The sequence below is a fragment of the Schistocerca piceifrons genome, chromosome X, assembly GCF_021461385.2.
Source record: "Schistocerca piceifrons isolate TAMUIC-IGC-003096 chromosome X, iqSchPice1.1, whole genome shotgun sequence".
Taxonomy (NCBI): domain Eukaryota; kingdom Metazoa; phylum Arthropoda; class Insecta; order Orthoptera; family Acrididae; genus Schistocerca; species Schistocerca piceifrons.
In genome coordinates this window covers 255,010,590-255,032,552 of record NC_060149.1, presented here as the reverse complement: position 1 = coordinate 255,032,552, position 21,963 = coordinate 255,010,590, and the positions used below count along the sequence as shown (strand labels likewise).

The window sequence follows — 21,963 nt, the reverse complement described above, 5'->3', positions numbered from 1 at the left end:
GTATACTAGCACCTGTATAACTGAGCTGTCCTTGTAGATGTTTAATTCTAGATTTGAATCATTAGAATATGCCACATCAAAAATTATAATATGTAATTAAAATTTTGTTGTTTTTTTAATCTTCCAGTATTTTGCATACTCCTGAAAATGGAAAAAAGCTGGATGTTTATACATTTATCTTGTGTCTGCATATACAACATTTTCCCCTTTGTCTTCAAGGGTAAATGAGCAATATTAATTTTGTGTGCTCTGGTAATTATTATATTTGTAACTAGCTAATATGATAACAATGTCCAGTGATAACTGCTGCAGCAGATTTTGCCTCGTGCACAAAATGGCAAAAGTTGTGAATGATAAAGTGTTCAAGACAAACTACCATGAATTTGTGTTCCTGCATCTGTCCTACTCAGTTCAAATATGGTGAAGTGCACAAGATAGCTGCTTAAATACAATATTCAAATTCAGAAAAGAGCAATAAGGTGTATAGCCAAAATACTACCCAAACAAACTTGTTGACAAGCTGTTGACACCATAAAATTGTGACACTGTAGTCACTGCATATACATCAGAATATTATAGCAGTGAGAGGAAGTGATAAAAACCTCCTAAATAAAGACATACGTAACCACGCAACAAAAGGAAAGGAGAATTACTACACAACACAGCGAAATCTGAAATTGACAATGAGTGCTCGTGATAAAGCAGGCAAAAGATTGTTTAATAAGCTACCAAAATCAATTAAGGAAGTACACAGAGAAATATAAATACAGGATCAGTGAGCATTAAATGTCAAATTGAACATTAGCCGTTACATTGTAATAGAAAATTTGTAATAACTTGATATATGCCTGTAAAATAAATCTTGTTTCCTTTTACTGTACGTTTGATGTGCATATAAAATTGTAAAATGCACCCATTACTCCCAGCTGAAACTTATCAGCTAGAGTCCACAAGCAAAGTAGTAGTAAATAAACAAAAAACAATGAAATAGGATGCAGACTCTCAGTGTAATGTGACTAGGACTGAGCATTATCATTACTTTAGTCATGAAATTAGTAATTACCACACTCAAAGTAACTTGCTGCTGCTGTTTCACCCAGGAGAATGGTACACTGCAACTCGTTGTTTTATCTAGTTGCTCCTGTAGTACTGAAAGTATTTGTCTCCATACACTAGTCCTTTGCTTGCAAACTGACCTCACATATTTTGTGTTGTAGCTATATAGGATATAATAAGTCAGCAGTTTATTTCTCACTAGCCCCCAGCAATAACTGTTGATGTTTTGTGGGCTTGCATAAAAACAATGTGGATCAAGGATGTGTGTGTACACTTTCCAAATCTGTGACATGATACTTAGAAGATCCGATTGCAGCACATGGTGGCTTTGTACCATATTGGATTATTTAAACAGGTATCATGTATAGTTTTGTAATCCTTATTACTTGTGTAGTGTTATGTATGTAATCCATGACATAAAGTTTGTTTCGGTCATAGCTATTCTTAATGGTGTCGAAGTTTTTGCAAATAGTAACGTATATTTACTGCCCAGTACACCACATGCTTCTAATCCCATAAAACACACACACACACACACACACACACACACACACACACACACAGAGCCAACGGTTGCTTCGTCCTTCCCTCTTTCCTGACGAAGCAACCGTTGGTTGTGAAAGCTAGAATTTTGTGTGTGTGTTTGTGTTTGTTTGTGTGTCTATTGACCTGCCAGCGCTTTCGTTTGGTAAGTCACATCGTTTGTAGTCTTTTGAACATCTGAATGGATAGGATTTCAAATCTAAATTTCTGCATGCTTGATTCCAAAATTGATAATGGAGGTTAAATTGTATCAGGCAAAACATGCTGTTCTGCTAATTTTGTGCTTCATACTTTTAGAAGTATGAGCTTTGATCCTATTGTCTTAACATGTCATTTGGTCACTTTCTTAGGACTTCGTTGTGTAATGGAAGCTTTCCTTATTCATGACAACTTACCTTTCAACATCATAAAAACAATCTTGATTGTTGCCAGTCTGGTGCAACAATTGTCATTGTTGTTTGATGGATAGACCCGAATTTGTTTTTGTCGTATCTTATACTCTAAAATTCCTAGTAACTATGGTGAAAATACTGTCAGCATTTATGGTGATGTCAGTGACCAGTGCACTTTCCTCAACGGTTCGTAACAGTACTTTGATCCCTACATCTCAGTAAACAGGAACCACATATCACTCCATGAGAGCATCCTCTCCTCTGTTATGGTTGTCATGTCAGAAGATATCAACATCCTCAAGTTTGTACGAAGTAGTTCCTGAAATACTGGTATATACATTTAGGTATTTAATGTTCAAAGAGGCCAGCAAAGATTATCAAATACTCTGATATCATCAAGTAATCATGTGACTGATGTTATCAGTAATCAGTATTGCCTAATTGGCAGAACTGTCAAATAGATTTGCACCCTCTGAAATCTGATTGAGTTTGATTATTTCTTAATTTAGATCTGTCAAACATGTGTAGCTGCAGGAATAATACTGTACCTTTTGCACCAAAATTTAGCCAAACAATACAATGTACTGAAATGTGTCGACTTCCAAAACAAATTGAGGCAGATAAAACTATTTGAATAATTTGGTGCCAAGGGAACAATTTCTTTGTATATAGCACATGTACTTAAAACTACAAGAAATCTTATTATCACAGCAGCAAGTTAAGTGAAAATATATACGTATAAAATTAAAATTTTATGAAGGTGAATAGTGTGATGTATGGTAAGGACTGAAATATAAGTAAACTGTGCATGTAATTGTTGCTGCCATTTGAAATGTTAATGTTATGGTTGTGAAATCAAACCTATTGCAGCTAAATTCTGAAATTTAATTTATATTATTTGTAGTTTTAAAGGATCTGTCACTATACGGTGATGGTAGGGTATTTGTGATTGTATGGTACTTCATATAACATTATTTCAAATCCAAACCTGGTTGTTTTTGCACCCACACACATTTACCTTCAGTATGTCAATATTTCAAGCACTGATTCACCTCTTTACTTTGTGGATGGAACTGATGTATGTGTTTGGGCCACATGTCTAAATGTGCTAGGTGTAAAGTTAAAAATAAGAGAATAATCAGTGAACTCTAAATAACACTTATGATACAGAAAAATTTTGTGGGATTCATTAATAACTCAACAGACTATGACCTTATATTATTTATTTTATTTGGTCTTAATGGCCATGGTATAAAAACTGTTTTGTCCACCTTTGCTTTTTATGAAGCTAAGAATTTGTGTTATAAGTAAACTGAAGGTGGGCAGAGAGGGGAGGAAAATAAAGGAAAGGGAAGGCATTCTTGATGTCACCTGCATCGGGACATTACACACACATAAGCATGTATGCTTTTGAATGCCAGGTACAGAGCAAAGACAAATCGTAGGATAATTTCACAGAAAGGCAATTCAGTGAAAAACAATTAGTGCCTTTGTTTCTGAATTCCGCCACACTGAATTTAGCTCTATGATATTTCTTTTTATAAATAAACTACAGTTTTCTTATTAACTTGGAACGGATGTTCCAGCAAATCAACCGAAAATACAGCTGTTTAAAGATGCACATTGATACAAATTATTGTTGCTTGTTACTGTTCATTTTGCAGGTGTAAAAACCATATTTCAGACTATGACAGCTGCAGATAGTAGCTTTGTGGATTAATCAGATACCTGCACCTCTTGATGAGGGTATTTTTTATACTAGTAATTGATTGATTTGATTTACATACCTGATCAAGAGAGGGCAACACAATTGAACACAATTGATATGTTTTGAGATTTTCAAATCTTTGGTGACATTGGCTCTCAAGAAAGACAAATTCCCATCCCTAATGTATGCGCAACAACAGGGTGTGATCATTGCTTGATGCAGCTTACAACTTGAGGAGTAGTGAAGTCTGTAACTTGCAGTCATAGTCAAAAATGAATTGTAGGGGCATAAGTCCATTGCATATTTGTTTGGTTTGTTGACTCGCTGGTTTCTGTTAGTGTAGCTGTCAGTTTTTATTTTTTATGTGAGATGTAGGACTATTTTTAGCAGATGGTGTTCTCATATCAAGGAGCAATGTTTAGATGTGAATGAGTCTTCTCATTCAGGAAGACCAACATGCTTTAAAGAAGAACATTTAAAAGTTTTTATGCAGTTGGAATAGCTGATAACTGGCAGATTTGATGAATTGCAACTATTTTAACTTTTCTGTGACATTTGCATTCAGTGGGTGTTTGGCTGTTGCTTGCTCTTAATTCAGAGCAACAAAATGTTTAGTTGGCCATCTCTTCACATTTGCGTGAATGTCATCAGTTAGCTTATTGAGAACTCCTAACCAATATTGTTACTGGTGATAAGATATGATGCCTCTGTACTAATGTCATAAAATGGAAATTAATGGCTATGCTCTAACAAAACAGTCTCCCTCAAGCAAAAGTCAGTGTCCCTCCACAAAGATAATGCTATCCATCCAGTGGCACAGTGTGGTGCATACTATGAATTGTTTCACAGGGTGTGTCCATCACAGCTGGCATTTGTTGCCAACAATTGAGACACTTCGCAGGTGCAATCTAAGAGAAACAGCCATCAAGAAAATTCATTTCTGGACAAAAATGGACTGCAAGCTAGGGATTGAAAACCTACCTGAGCATTGTCAGTCTCTTGTAGGTAATGTGAAATGGTGTATTGTTGATTTCTTGAGCTTATCTGCTATGTTCAATAAGCTAACAAAAGATGGTGTAGCAGATGAATTACAGCTTACCATTACAATCTTATGATGGAAGTACATTTTTGTTTTAATAAAAGTATCTGTAACAGCAGCATGCCCGCAACTTCATGAATTAGTGAAATCTGTGTGCTTGAAACCCCCGAAAAATCTGAGCCTACAGGTAGTCTTGTGTCATACCTCAGTAGAATTTCAGGACTACCACAAAATAATGGAAATCTGGTTGGCATTGGGAGTAGGCACATAAGGAAATCTGGTTGACAAATTACTCAGTGCCTCCCATTAATCACTCAAATTTTGTATTCACAGAAAACTGAAAACTATATCAGCAGAAGCAGAAAAGTGACAGGTACTGATAAGTGTAAAATTCTGCAATTTCATAAATTTTTCACCTTCAATTCTAGCAGTACTGAATAGAAGTTGCAGGAAGTCTTATGATGGAGACGTTTTCTAAAGATTTGCCTCCTGATTTTCTGACTAGGTGCTTGTAGCCTGGTCAGAGATTAGGTAAAAAGCTGGTGGAGTGTACTAGGTCTTCAGTGAGACTGTGAGAATGGAACCAGCTGCTAACTTAGCCTTCACTTCACAAAGTGACAGTGTTATCACTGAGCTAGTGAGGTGCTACATTCAGTCTTCTCTCACCAACATAGTGATGGTGAAAACAAATAATTGGCAACAAAAAGGATAAGATCTGTTATACCTTCATGTTGAACAACCTTCCTGGGTTCAAATCTTAACTTTACTAACTTGGGGTCACACTTTAAATGAGAATCCTTCAGAATATTTAATCAAAATGATGAAGTATTAATCTGTTTCTTGACTCGGTGAGCTCAGCTTGCGCATTAGAGGTGTGACACTGACAGCCACTGAGTTGGTGGATGGCTGATACGCTGAAAGAACAAGGAAACGAGTTTATTCCCAGTTTTGTAACTAATGCTAAAGGACTAAAGTGTAGTTACAAATAACAATCAGATGCGCAACATCTGCAACCCAATACCATAAATTAAGAGCAGGATGCAAAATTAGGATGACTCTCCTCTTCAGCAGCTGTTGCTGTTATTTATGTTTTGCTTTCATAAGCAAACTACAAACTGAAAAGCACTCACCCTCCCTCCCTCCCCTCCCTCCCCCCTCTAATTAATTTAGTTTATTAAAAAAGCATCATCAGTTGGTATACTGTAAACATTACAATTAGATAACACTTAAAACATATTTTCTTTAGAATGCTGTCATTGACTGTACCCCCAAAACAGAGGAAGACAAGTGAAAAGAAAACAATACTGCACTGATACAAAATGCGAACTTCCACAGAGAGATTCCTTGATCTACAATTGATATAAATTTTCAAATTAAGAAAGCGAACTGTGCAAGAAAACCATGCAAATGACCAAAAAAGTGAGCTCAAAAAGGTGTAAAGCAGAGACCAAAGCATGTGAAAAGGAAGTCAAAATACTGACACGAATGTCTAAAGTATATAATGATGAATGAGCTTTTTGATTTGCAACACCCCCGTAACTACATCTGGGAATATAAATGTGATGCTACAGGTGTGCAGGCAGACCTGGAATGAGTGGAGGTTGTCCAGATACTACTTTCCATGATGCTAAACTACCACAATTTTTTAACATCAGTTCATAATGTTAGATCCTAGGGGCAGTTTTGCATCACATAAGAAATTACTCTGTGTGGATGTCTGTCTGTACGTACGTATATGACATAAACAATAAGTTTACACAATGAAGGTTGCAAAAGAAATCCTCAAGGTGAATATGAAACCAACAATCTCTTGTGGTTGGGATCAGTTTCAATAATAAACATTGTTCTCACTAAAGTGACTACAGAGTTTGTTGTTGTGATACTGAAATTAATTCTTCACATAACTTCATTATAAATTTTATTGTCTGATATGCTACTGAAATGATGGCCACTACACGGGTTCTGTATTTAACAATTAGTTTAGTGATCAGCTCACAGCACTTATACTTTCATGGGTCCAAGTTTTACTTATTGCTAAGTATTTTAATGAATATGTGTTGTTCTGTAAATTGCATGTATTTTACAGCAACTAGTACTGTCATAAAAGAATGACTGAGAAGAGGTTCATATCAAGGTCTTATTACACAAATAGTGTATGCAAATCTCTTATTTTGTCTGAAATGAATAATAAATTGAGCCATTCAGTGGATTAGAATTATACCCACTTTTACTGCAATGAAGAAATGTGAATAAGCTGATGCAAGATTATGTGAGATAAGGTCCCCATAGATTCTTGGCTAACAATGTGTATACTGCATCAAACATATTGGAGTTTACTGTTGTTAAACTTTTTGATTGCAAGTGGGTCATTTTTCACCTAAATTGAAACTGCTTTTATCTTTGACTTTGTAATTGATCTATCTTTTTTTCTGTTTTAGCTGCTATAAAAGCAATGACAGAATTTTCAGCTCTTTGGGCCTTCATTAGCTGTGCTCTATTCATGATGTGAATGTAGTTGTAGCCATTGGTTTAAAGCTTGTCAAATAACTGGTATACTTAATGTAATTGTTTTCCTCCTCTTATGGAACTGAAGACAACCACAACAAAATTCTAAGAATACCTCTGAGTTTGTAATGCAGTTGTGTTGACTGAACAAGCACCGTCTGATATGTCATTATCCTGGTGTAACAGATCAGAATTAATTAATTATTTCTCTTTTTATTATTGTTAGAATTTGACCAACTTAGGACCATGTCAAACAGCTGATTTATGTCAGCACATTCTTTTTCTCTTTTTTGTCATGTTTTCTTAATTCTTGCTATCCATTTTATCCTTGTCCCTCTTTCTTTTGTATTTTTTTCTCGAAAACCCATGACCTGTTGTAGCTTTTCCCTAAATTCATGTCTGTTTTCTAAATCTTTGTTATTTTGATCTCCTAAAGCTCTTTATTAACTTCTGTAAACCATAAAATTTGGGTTTTCGAAGTTTTGTCAAAGACGTTGAATTTACTTATTTATTTTGTCAGGCGTGAGTTATCCATTGTTTTTAAGTGGCTATAAAATGTAATCCTTTGCTTGCTCATTGTATCTGTTATATTTTTGGTTTTTTTTTTTTGTACATCTTCTTGTTGCTTCTCAGTTTCCAAACCCCATTTTCATACTTTGAGCCCAAAATTTTTCAAAATTTTCTTCTTTCTTTCTTGAAATTATTTAACTGTTTTGTTGTGTCTATGGTCAGATATTCTGAGGTGTAAAGACACCTCGTTTTGATCATCGTATTATGATGTGTCAGTTTTTGTTAATAGATGAGGATGTTTCTGGTACATATTCTTTGTGATGTGGAATGACATTTACATCCCAAGTATTTAAATTGTGGGACTTTATTTTTCCATATTTTGATTCCATATATTTTGGTTCACCTTTAATGTTGATCATGCATATATATATAAAATTTTCCCCAAATGTAGTTTGTAATCCAGCTTTTTGTGCTACCTCACAGGGAATGGGTCTGTGCTTTGTTGCATCTTATAGGGTCTCTACTAAGATTGCCAAATATCAGCAAAAGCTAAGCACTTAGTTTCAAGGTTCCCTTCCCTTCTTCTGTGTTTCACTTTACTTATTCCCTCTTCTCATGTTGTTTTTCTCCATTCTTATACTACGTCCTCGTAAACTTAATTGAATAATAATGGAGACAGTTCATACCCCTGCCTCGCACCTGTTTTAATTTCAGAAGGTTGATATTTCACCTAAAAATTCAAATTTTGAAATGATGATGGTGTGTGTGTAATTATGGGGCACTTGTGAGGGTTTCTCCTCATGTTATGAAAACTTTTTCTGATGGTTACGGTGAGAGAGTTATTAGAACTATGGCCAGGACATAACATATTATAGTGTAGTGCTGTTAGGGACAAAGACCTGTGATTGTGGCACAATGTCAGAGTAGCTACAGCATTGATTGATTAAAATACTTAAATGTTGCACAATTTATACCCTGAGGGATCCACGAATCTTGTATGGTTACACATATGGCAAGGAAGAGGCCCCAGTCCATTGCACTTTCCTGTATTGTAATTCCCACCACCTTCAATTTCTTCAGTCACTCTGTCTTTGTCCAGTCTCCTGTGATGACCTGGCTCTCACTTTGGTCTCATCTTGAGTTATTCTTGTAAACCCTTACATTATTTCCTACATTTGTTAACATCTTTTGGTCCTTGTCCATGTGTTACCTCTAACCATTTCCAAATTTCTTCAAAGTACAAATTGAGCAGGGAAGGGGTACTCAGCACAATATATAAGCACCTGTTAGGGTGCAAACCATTCTAACACTTCAAGCAGATTACCTGCCAGACCCAAAACCCAACATGTAGCCATTCCTACGTTACTGGATTGCCACATACCTGCAAAGTTGTAGCATTGTAGCACCCCTCCCCCCACCCCCTCCCAACCCAAACCACCCTCCTGAGAACACAGGGATAGCATTGCTGGTGACTCAGCTGCATGCTCTCTTCAAATGCTAAAGGGTATGCGCCCCCCCCTCCCCCACCACACCCCTTTGGGGTAGTAGGACTCCGAGCAACACTCACTATGTCAGGTAGTGCCCATGGAGAGAGTCGCTTGTGGGTGACAAAAGGCTGGGCAGTCGCCCGTGAAGAGACTCAAAGTTACACAGACCAGCAGTTGTGAGATTTCCCCTCCCCCTCCCCCCCCCCCCCCCCCAATCGCTTCAAGGTCAGAACTCTTACTGTGAGACTGACCAACACAGCCCTGGGATGTTCCCAACTATGGCTATGCTATATGAAGCGAGGCAGTGGTGTCAGCATGGAGAACCCTATTTGCTGTAGTATGTAGTTAGTATAAACTATGAATGGATGGTGAGATATTTCTATTGAGGAAACTTCAATTCTTATTGGGAAAGATCAGTAGTTTGAAGAGATGGCAGAACTGCAAAAGGCGTGGAGTGGCTCGTTCCTCATCATGAGAGTGGACTCCACTCAGCTTTGAGGATTATTTGTGTGTACTTCTTTGGTTAATATTCCACTTTCTTCTACTCCCCACAGAAGTTTAAACAAATGTCAGGGCAATATCTTTCAACAGTGCTTTCTATGATGTTACAGTCACGTGAAGACCTACATGCCAACCTGGAACAGTGGGGGTTGATGGTTTCAGTTCATCAACCCTATCTAGTAGTAGTCCATAGATAGGATGAGTTGACATGGCAGCATTTATTATAGTTTCTGAGGGACCACGCTCCCAGGAAAGGTGTAGATAATGGTTTACAGCTGTGACATTAAGCCCTATGTGTCACCAAATATGCAGATCTTTAAGACCTCCATTTTTAACGTAACTCATCTCAATGTTCCAATGAAACACCTGTGGGAAATTTGGACATACGCAGCATGACAAATCACCTTGTGTCCCATTTACAAGCAGGAATGAGAAGGCCAAGAATAAGAGACCTTTAATTGATTTTCGTACATCAGTGCTAAAAAGAAGTGTCAAATAGATCTACTTGCTCTGCAAGAGACAAGGTGGACAGAAACCAGAACTACAGAAATGGAAATCTGTGTCATGTTCAGTGAGCCTCAGAAAGAAACCACACTCATAGATTTTAAGTCAATCAACCCTAGACCTCACCCCTAACCATAGAAACTGAAAAACACTAACTCACATATATAAATTGTTGTGCTCCAACCAATGAAAGTGATGAGATAAAAAAAAATCTTTTCTACGGGGAATTAGAAACAGTTTTAAACAATGTACCAAGTGCACATTTCAAAATTATCGTTGGAGATTTTAATGCGAAAACAGGGAAAGAAGCAGCCTTCATGGGGACCATCGGAAAGCACAGTTTACATAATGTGAGCAGTGATAACAGCAGTAGGCTGGTTAGCTCTGTGACTGCAAAAGGCTTGTTTATAAGTAGTGCTGATTTTGACAGAAAGAGAGCATATAAAGGAACCTGGGTGTCTCCAGATGGGAAGACAGTGAACCAAATTGACCACCTAATTGTAGAGATGAGAATAAAGAAGTGGATACAAAATGTCAAGACGGCAAGTGGTGACGAATGTGGATCACACCACCTCCTTGTCAGGGGAAGGATGAAAACAATATGGAGAACCAGGGAGTACAAAAGAATGCAATGAGTCACTTGATATGACCAGGAGAGTCCGATTAGAGATAATATAAGAAGAACTTTCAAGATAGCACTGATAACTGATTTTGAGGCTTTGAATGAACAGGAAGAAGATACTGTGGTAGATTTAATTGTGAAACACACCAGATATAAACATGTGAAAGAGTTCAAATATCTTGGATCAATTTTTGCTGAAGTAACATCAACTAAAGCAGAGATAAAAGCATGGCTCCAGGCGGGAAACATGCTATCACTCTCTAGACCCTATATTAAAATGTATAAGTGTCTCTCAACAACTAAAGCTATGGTTGTATAAGACATTAATGATACCAGTAGTACTTTATGGTTCTCAAACCTGGGGCACTCGAAAAAAAAGACCTCAACCGACTGCTTACATTTGAAAGGAAGGTCCTCAGGAAAATATATGGACCAGTCCAAGATCAGACTACTGGAGAATGGAGAAGACGCCATAACACAGAATTAGAAGAGTTGTACAAGAAGCCTAACATCTTTGGAGTGGTGAGAATTAAACGACTGCAATGAGCTGGACATGGAGTTAGAATGGAGGCAACAAAGTGGCCCAAAATTGCAATGGACTGGATCCCCTCAGGCAGTAGATCAGTGGGAACACCTAGAAAGAAGTGTATCGATGGAGTGAGAGAAGACTTGTTGCAGCTGGGAATCACAGAAAACTGGAGACAGATGGAGAGCTCTAACTGTGGTGGCGCATGGTCCACTGGGCCTGATCGCATGAATGAAAGAATTATTATTGTTGTTGTTACTGTTATTATCACCACCACCACGGAAATAAACCTTGTTGTTTATCCAGATGGCAGTAACTCCTTGCAGTGCCATGAAGAAACACCCTTTATCTGAAGTGGAATTTGCCATTTTATCATACCATCTTTTACTAGTGATTGGTTTAAACTCACATATGGTCATATTGATTTAAGTTTTCTGTGATTTTCCGGAATTGCATAAGGCAAAAGCCGGAATGGCTTCTTCAAAATGGCACTGCCACTTTCCTTCTCCGGCCTTCCCTAATCCAAGCTTGTGATCTGTCTCTAATGACCTCATTGTCAACGGGACATTAAAAAATAATTTCCCTCCCTCTTACCAACAACGAAGACTACAATCTTCCATCTTCAGCTAGAGAAATCTTGCTCCTTTGTGGCATCCTATGGTAGACACACCTCCATCTGGGGAACCCTCCTCTTGGAACAGTGGACACACTCAGCCTTATAACAGCCAGCAGGTTAAGAAACATCAGTCTGTGGGCTGTCAAACTGCCCACTCTTCCTATGTTCCTGATCCTGAACTGGACAAATCTTCATAACTAGGAATGAAGGTGATTCCAGCAGTCAGGCAATCACAACCAGTTGGTGGTGAGTGAAAACTCGCGTGATTCACAATGCCTATTTTGTTCCCCCAGGTTATCCCCAGTGTAATTATCAGTAAAATTTTATTGGATACTACTGCCTCTTTCCTGAAATCCAACAACTATTCCCATGCTATTCCGAAAGAAATCCATTTTTCTGCTGATCACTATCCTATGGAAACACAGAACCCTGACTTGATCAACCTGATACAGCTACTCCCTCAACCCTTCCTCCTCATTAAGGATTTTAATGCAACTACCCCCCTGTTGGGCAGTTATGGACAATGTGGTAGGGTTCCCCGTATTGGGCAGTAGCTTGGGGATTTTGAATTGTTCTCTCTTTAAAGTAATCCCTCCCATTTTCAGTGCAGCACACAGCTTGTTCTCAGTCATTGATCTTAGGCTTTACGAAATGAAGACAAACCAGTGAGTAAGAAATGTTTTTGGTAGTACAGTGCGTCAAAAAGCAAGAACAAGACGATTAACATTTTTGATACCTATGCAAAACTAATGTTTTTTTTTGGGAGGGGGGGAGGGGGGGGGGTGAAAACTGAAAACTGAATTCTTATTAATTACCTTGCAAAGGGCAATACAGTAATTGGTGAATATTACCCAAGTCTTCCACATCAGCTGCATGAAAATATGAGAATAGGAGTCAAATTTGCTAAAGAAAAAATGGCTTGGACACTTGCTCACAATGTGCTTTGGCTACAGAAGTTTTAGTGTGAATTGTTGGAACTTGATCGCTGTTGTCCAGATGTAGCATCCTCTGACTTGCGCCCATTTCTGTTCGTAAACCTGTTCTGACCACAAATGTCTTTTAGAGTCTGATGGAGTTATGGCAACCACAGATGAGTATTTTGCAGATTTTCCAGGATGACTGTTGAGGAATGGAATCTGCTCACTGGAAAAAAAAACTGGATTGACCTGATATAAAATAATGCAAAGAAAGAAAGAAAGAAAGAAAAATCTGCAGACTTTTACTACAAGACTTTGATACATTAACTAGTTCTCATAATAAATTTGTTAATGGAGTAAGTTCCTCTTGAATGTAATGGGAGGTCTGTGTCCATGACAGGAATTTGAGGAGACTTTGGCAGATGCTGAATTGTTCTCTTAAATGAATTCTTCACCTGTTGTTAATTTTTTAAAATTATGTTGATGCGTTTCAGGCACAGAATATCTGTCAAACAAAAGTACCAGAGACTGGCACCAGGTGTTGATATTGTTTTGGTATGGTGACACTATTTGTGACCTAGTCAGCATTGACTTAGGTGTCCTCAAGCATACTAACCTACAAGTGGTTGCTGGCAAATGTGTGTTCCCAAATTATGGACAATGTTTTTGACTAAAATAATTTCTTTCAAGTATGCATTTAGATTGCTTCCAATTTTCTTATCCCACCTTTTGACTAAAACACGAGGTGTATTATTTGTGACAAATTTCATTGAGGAGTGAATACATTGTGAAGCACCAGTTAGTATACCCAGTTTTCGGTAAAGGCTTTTGCAGAACATTGTTGAAAGCACAAAATAAATGTTTCATATTACACATTTTTTCCCTTGATTTGAAGAATTGCCCTAAATTATGTCATCATAAAGCACCGAATGAAATGAAAGAAAGTATAGCAGCGTGATTACCACCCCCCCCCCCCCCAATACTTATATCTGACCTCAATTACATTGCAAATGATGATTTGTTTTGGTATTTCAGCAGTGCAGTGATGTGCTCCTGCAAACTGAATTGATCATTTAGCTGTAGTCTCAAGAATGTAATGCTTTGTATCTTTTCTATGTGTATGACCTTGTATGGTATGTGTCTTGTGGGTGTAAGCTTTTTCCAAGTTGTGAATACCATCCGGAAGTTTTTTTAAAGTTAGTTTGCAGTGAATGGGCTAAAATACTTCATTAATTTCCATGAAATTTTAATTAGTAGCTCTTTAGGAAACTGTAATTTGTTAGATATTTATTGCTATTTTTGTATCATCTATAGTCAAAACAAATATAGCAGCTACTAGTCTCTGATGAAAAGCCATAAATATACACATGGAAAGGGAGGGGGGGGGGGGGTCAGGTTCTTAAGTTTGAACCTCAGGGTAATAACATAAACAATTGAATAGTAATTAAGATGCAATTCAGGAGTCTTTGATATTGACATTTTATTTTCTTTCAGAAATACACCACAATAACTAATTTGAAGACTAGCCTATGATATTATAATACTGTAATTTCTGTAATATTATTTTAAAATTTGCACAGTTAAACATTTTTGAAACATATTTGTGGCCTTTATCTGTATCATCTCTGTGGGGAGCAGAGAGAACCTTTACTGCCTATTAGTGGGTGTTTCCCATGCTTGCTAGTGGTTTCCTCCTCTTATTTTTCTTTCTCTCAGTAAGTCTTGAACAATTGATTGCTCTTTTTTTTCCAGAAGGTGTAGTATTTAAATGAATAGTGGGTGGTTCTAAAGTTTCACAAAAAGTTTATATTCACATATGTTCTATGCTTGTGTTATTATGTTGGTGATATAATAATACATTTCATTTTGTTACTGCTATTTTGTATGTTTTCAATGACTTTGTTTATTTCACTTGTGAAGTACTTCAGTCAACTTCCCATTACACAAAAATTCCATAGAAAAGAGTTTTACAATGGAGGTCTCACAGTCTTCCTGTGTGGTTTTGTTTCAGGTACAATTTGGGCTGTGTTCTGGAATCAATGAATGAGTTTGATTCAGCAAGTGATTCCATGGCTACTGCCTTAGAAGTGGAAACAACTAATCCAATTTTACCATATTCTTCAATACCATTGACTTTTGAATGACAATTATGAACAACATAGAATATGTGAAAGGCAATAACATGTTATTTTGCTGAAATGTATATTACATAAAGCTTTCCCTGACTATTATATATAAACAGTGATGGCATGACAATGCTGTTGGGGATTTTGATAAATGGTTTCAGCTGGTGTCAATGTATTTGTTTGTGATATAGTACATGTAAATCCATTGTAAGATTATTATTTTAAACAGAATATCCGTGACAGCTGATGTGCTAGTGCAACACTTTGACTCATATCTGTCAAGGTTCAAAGCTTGCAAAACAAGTCATAACTATGTAGTAAAAGTACTGCAAGAATGATGACAGAATTTACAATACTGAAGTTCATTATGTGCTACATTATAGCTGGTACAATGGTGAAAAATTTTACTAGTTTTTTCAACTGCATGCCATGAATGTCTGACTATACCACCACTAGTATCTCCTTTCTAGTTGTCTTATGGGTATTTGAAAATATTGTGGTGACTTCCTGATAAATGGAAAAGAAAGTTGTTGTGTTAATTCGATATCAGAGAACTTGTTAAATTCTCTTAAACATATTTTGTGTCAAATTTCTGCAGTGTACAATACGCAATATTCAATTTCCTGTCATGTACATGTGTACATAGTCCTACCCATTTTTGAATGGGTTATTCAGCAAGTTATACTGTTTATAATACTCTGTTGATTGTATGTACAGTTATTTATTCCTGTAAATTATATGTAAAATAATCTGCTGTTTTGTTTACAACTTGTTTGTAAAAGTATAAAAATTGTTGTTAACCGGATCATCTGTTTTGTAAAATATGTAAATAAAAGATGAACTGTTAAGTTTCTATTTAAACATATGTTTCATTTTATATGTGTGTACCTGTAGCTGATGTTTTTAGTCAGAGGTATTTAATAGTGCCACTTGTGAAGGCTAAAAAGTGTTGAGTTACTGCCATGTAGAAACTGCATTATGAATCCCTTTTATCCTTACATTTTAATTTGTCTAGCTTTTTGTCTGAGCGGTCTGCTTCATCTTGTGCAGTAATACGAAACAAAATGTTAAATTATTGGTTCCTTCATGTTTTTTGGAATAAAAAAAATTTTTGTACCATTGTACCCATAACTATTGTTGAATAACTGGCATCAAACTATGTGCGATGAAATGGAATTATTTGTGCTATTTAGTTATTTTGTTGGTTCCACACCCCACTGAGCAGTGGGATGATTTTTATTGAAATTATTTAGAGCAAGGTAGTGTAGAGGCAATGTTCACATGATTCGTGGCAATTTACACACTACTAAATAGCAAAGTGCCGTAAATGCATTATCAATGAACATATTGGTCTTTGACATCACTCATGTTAAAAGTGGAATACATGCAAATTTAACAGCAAAAGTAAACACTTTTGTCTTTTGCACTAGACATGCTATTAGTTGTAACTAAAATTTGTTTATAAATTCTGAGCAATCATCAAAAGTAAATTATGACATGTTACATTTAAAATTTTATTTTGTGCGTCACTTTGTGTTGGTGGGCATTTATTTATTTTTTTCTCTCCGGTTTTTTGAACTCCCTTTTGACCCACTGACAGTTTAAATGATGAGTGACAAAGATAAAATTTCTTCCAATCTTATTGTTGTGAGCTGTTCTATTCAGGCTCCAAATTCGTGATTGACCTCAGTGGCCCTCCCCCCTCTTTCCCTTATCATATGCATGCAGTTTTGTCACAATCAGATTTCATTATAAGCAATAAAACCAGCAAAATACTTGTAACTAGAATGAAAATATTTCTGGTCGAGTAAAAGAATTTATTACTCTATACACATGAAAACACATCTTCATTACATAGGAACTGTATGTCCATTTGCTTATGCAGGGTGAACATTAATAAAACCAACAAACTGCAGGGACGAATTCCTGACTGGAAATGGAGAAAAAAAAGTTCTATGAACATGTGTTCGCAAAAAGACATGACAACAAATTGTGCCGGAACACAGTTCAGAGCTACATCACATCCACGTCTCAACAGATGTTCTAAGTGGCCTCCATGGGATGCAATGCATACATTCACACATACATGTTATGCAGGCTACACATAATCATACTTTGGCTTACACCATGTTGATGGACCATTGCCTGGAGCATGTTCTAGGGTTCATCTCAATATCCTGTAGAACCTGGTCCTTGACATCTGGTGTACGCACAATCTACCTCCTCCCTGCACATTCATCTGTCTGAAAGGATCCAGGGTCACAAAAATCCATAAAAAGGGCTTGAAATGTTATGTGATGTGATTGGTGTCTGTGAGGGTACTCATTTTGGTATATCCATGCTGCCTCTTCACCATTTCGATCTGCTTGGCCGTACACAAACACCATTTCGGCTTGTCCCTGACGTGAATACTGGGCCATTCAGGTGCTTACAGTGTGCTGTGTCAATCACACAGCCTGCAACACACAAGGAACACACAGTACATGGTCAGGGGAACTTGCAGTCATCAGTGCCATCCACCATGGCAACAATGCATTACCAGACACGTGCTCATGTTATCTTTTTTCCTCCATTGCCAGTCAGGAATCCATCCCTGCAGTTTGTCTGTTTCATTAATGTTCATCCTATATTTCCTCTCTCTCTTCTTTAAAACATCTAATATTGCTCTTTTTCCGATTAATCATGAAGTGACTGACAGTACTCTTCTCTCGTATTGGTGTTACAACAGCCCTGTGTTTTATTTTCATCATTTTGATATTGTGATGAAAGTACTCACCTTCTATCTCACTGATGTCACCCAAACTTTAGCCAAAAAGTCGCGGTGATTATTCAAAAAGTGAATCTTATGACTCGTCAAACAGCCTTATTTGAACTTTTCCCCCTTGTTGGCTACAACAAAATAGATCTTTTTTGCTGCCTAAGAACTTAGTAACGACCTCCTCAGGTGATAACTAAACTATTTTCAATTTACAGTTAAAATCAAACATCAGTTTTCAAATGTTTGGACTTTAAAAAAAATTGCAATCTTTGGATAGGGCTTTCACATACTATTTTGTTACCCAACTTAATGTGTAAAGGTGATAGTAAATTTTTCAGACACATGTGGGTGTTGCGCAAAAACAACAAAAGAGCTTGTCCCATCTAGTTATGATATGTGCTAGTCAGCCTATGCTACCGAAATTTCAAAAATTTGTGTTCATGTTGATTGAAATAGTATATTAAATATATGTCAACAAATTGCTAAATATGCATTTAAAAAAATTTAATATTAACTATAAGTAAATTTTGGGCAATAAGTTTTTTTAATGCAGCGATCGGAGTCCGCCTCACAGATACTGGCCCCTATGCAATATATAGGACATAGTGCTTGTATCACCTGAAATATCCTGCATTTCCATCCATTCTATTCAAGTTTGGGTGTTATTGTTGAAAGCAAGTGTTTTTTCTTGTCCAAACAAAGAAACCTAATATAATTAGTCAAAAGTCATTCCTAGGTCTCTCTCTCTCTCTCTCTCTCTCTCTCTCTCTCTCTCTCTCTCTCTCTCTCTCTCTCCCCCCCCCTCTCCCCCCTCCCCCTCCCCACCCCCCCCCCAACCCACTCTCCCTCCCAGAATATCCCCCCTTAATATACTAGCTCTTAAATTTAAAAGCTACAGCATATTAACTTTTGCACTGAAAAAAAAATTATAAAGTGGAGGCCCTACATCAGGACGTAGCATAAATTGAAGTGCGGAAGACTTGCAGGAATTAAATAAACTAAGGACTTTTTAATGAGATAGTAATCCAGTAAGGGTTGTAGTCCAGATGCTGTTTGACAAATTGGCAACCGGTTGCTAAGCTGTTTCTTGGAGAAAAAGTTTATGGCTTTCAAGTTACAGTAAGTGGTTCATCTGATATTTCACTTGATAGGAAATAAAGTGTTGTGTGGATAGCTGTTAGAATTTCATGATGGACATATTCTGAAAGTGGAAACATTACTGCTGATTTTCACAGGTATCATTCCCGTGCATGTTGTAGTTTGTCAGCAAACTGAAGAATAGGAGCCCCGCTCTTCTTGTCCAGCTTAGTCACAAAGAAAATGAGCAGACTATACACCAAGGAGGTTACTCTGGCTCTTGTGCAGGGCACCATTCAAATCAGTTGTAACATGGAGCTATAAAGCAATCTTGGGATTATTTATTTTTAAACAGCAGCTCTATGTACAACCATACTTTGACAGCCATCTTACAGTCTGTTGTGGCTGGTGTCACTATGCTGTTGCATTCATGAATGTTGTGTAGAAAGAACTATTTTAGGTAAGCCTTGGGGCGAAACAAGCGCTGTATCATTTGAGAGGTACAGAGCTGAGCGAGAGTGCCAGGACTTACCCCATTTCACTGTTACCAACGCCATGTCACCATAATGCACCTGTGCATAGCATACAAGCATTGCACCATAATTTAAGAATGAAATTAAAAATTAAAGTTTCTTTCCCAAACTTTGTCAACATATGCTTCAGTGTATTAATGTTTAAATTGTCAAATCTTAGATTGATTGGATGAATATCTTTACCTAAATACTTCGTTTTAAATAAAAAACTAGTGGTGCTAAATAACAAAGCTCTAAAGCCAAAAATCAGTCATAATGTGCAAATGTATGTCAAAATTCACTGGTACAAGTCTCAGCTTGATTAAAGCAATATTTTGGCCATAATCCACGTTTTTAAGAAAAGTTGAAGGCACTAAATATTAGACTTATAAAGATGAAAATTCGTATGAAGCATCAGTTTGATATGAAAATCTGAAGTATGTGACCCCAGTAAACTACCTCTAATTGTTTTCAAGTAATTTACAGAAAACTAAATTTGGAACAAAAATGTACTTATTTGTAGTCAGATTAAGTATTATTTATATTAATGGTAGAAACTTTTGATAACAGCACATGATGAAATCCAATAAATAACAGAACTATAACAAGTTTCAAGACTGTGATGTAAATAACAATCAATACAAGGTGTCTCAAAGTTGTAGTTCAAAGGTCATGTACTAGTGTCAGTTCCGTTCTAAAAATTGTAGACGGCAAAGTTTATATGCAGGTGAGCTAAAACTACTACTGTGATTAGAACATACTTAACTATGTTCATACAAAAATTATGAAGACTCTAAATTAATACACAACAATGTTATAAAATATTGTGTGTCCAAGAAAGTGGCTGTTTAGAGGCTACTACTGGGACACAGAGTGGATGACAGCAGGTGTTCCCTAGGTCGTCTGCTGTGCCCATTTATAAATATGGCCTGAGAGGCAGTGACTCAGTGTGGCACGAGGGCCTCCCGTATAAACTACTAACACAGCAGGTACCCGTGTCGCACGTAACACTATTAAAGAGCTGTATCAAAGGGAGGGCCTTTCACTTAAGGGCACTGGAGGGGATTTCCACAATCTGACACATCAGTGCTGGAGTACCACAGGGCAGTGTCCTGGAGCCACTACTCTACATTCTGTATACAGCTGACACACCAGTGATAGATAGTCCACCTGGCCATGTATGCACATGACACTGCCCTGTACTCGCGCAGTACGAATGTAGGCCACCTTCAGAGAAGACTGCAGAGAGCCTGTGACGAACTAAAGATGTGGGCCAGCAGGTGGCGCCTTTCGTTCAATGCGATGAAAATGCAGGCCATCTCCATATGCCACAGACATATCCCAAGAAACTACCATCAGGTAGAGGTAAGGGGCACCCCAGTACCATGGTCCAGCACAGCAAAGTATCTGGGGGAGTGACACTGGACCGGGACCTAACATGGAAACTACACACGGTGGAAATTCAAAAGAAGGTGTATGGGAGACTACAAGCCCTCTACCCGACCCTGAACGAGACCTCAACATTATACTGGAGTATTCCACAATTGTGTGGGGAAACCCCACTCCCTCACACTTCAAGAAACTCCAGACTGTACAGAGCCACATCCTGAAGAAAGCGCTGCATCTCCCACACAGATTCCCCATGGCAGTGGTGCACTGTCACAAATGCTCACCACGAGGATCTGACAGACCACAAAAATCTTCTATGAGAAGACCAGGGACTTGCCAGACCTGCTCATACAGCAGTTGGGACAGTGTGTTCACCGACTGGCCATGACCAGATGGCCAGATCTCCTGTGTGAATGAGAGAGTATGCATGAGCTCAGTGAATGCATGAGGCGCAATAGACATAAGCAAACCAGAAGCTCCAGACCACCCAAATACATGCACCCTTAGATGTAATTAGACTTAGCAACCCCAGCAGTCAAAACAACCAGTAACAACACTGTACAAACTGTCAGCAACACCCTCCCTTGGACTTAGATTGTTTGAGTGCCTGGTAACTAAGCCTAACTGCCCACCCCAGTGTAATATGTTTTCACCCATCCACCCTCCCACCATTAGGCGATAAGTCTCAAAGCCCATCAGCCTTAGTAATTAAACAACTACCATATAGATCATAGCAATAGAATATTTCATGACCACACCAGGCGATGGATGTGCCCACACGTCCGCCACAGAAGCAAAAATTGTCAAGGGCACCTCACTCATCCTTATCATCACTATGTTTAAGAGCTCACCCATCCCAACATGGTATGTAACAAAACATGTACTGTAGAGATAGAACCAACTCATGCCCATCAACACCAGGCTGTCATTGTCCAGAAGCCTCACATTATCCAAAGTTGTTGTTAGGACAAGCACCACCATCATCATTAGATTGTAGGCATTAGGAGTGATTTAAAATGGAATGACCATATAAAATTAATTGTCGGTAAAGCAGAAGCCAGACTGAGATTCATTGGAAGAATCCTAAGGAAATGCAGTCTGAAAACAAAGGAAGTGGGTTATAGTACACTTGTTCACCCACTCCTTGAATACTGCTCACCGGTGTGGGATCCATA

The 21,963-nt window shown here is 37.6% G+C and overlaps 1 protein-coding gene across 1 annotated transcript in view; it reads left to right on the top strand.

Annotated features, from left to right (window-relative positions):
- Positions 1 to 15,851, top strand: part of LOC124722862 (tetratricopeptide repeat protein 7B-like) — a 223,549-nt gene extending 207,698 nt beyond the window's left edge. Inside the window, exon 16 of the mRNA XM_047247992.1 lies at positions 14,938 to 15,851. Coding sequence (XP_047103948.1) covers positions 14,938 to 15,070 — 133 coding nt within the window. The 3' untranslated portion in view covers positions 15,071 to 15,851. The remainder of the gene's footprint in view (positions 1 to 14,937) is intronic.
- Positions 15,852 to 21,963: the final 6,112 nt, after the last annotated feature.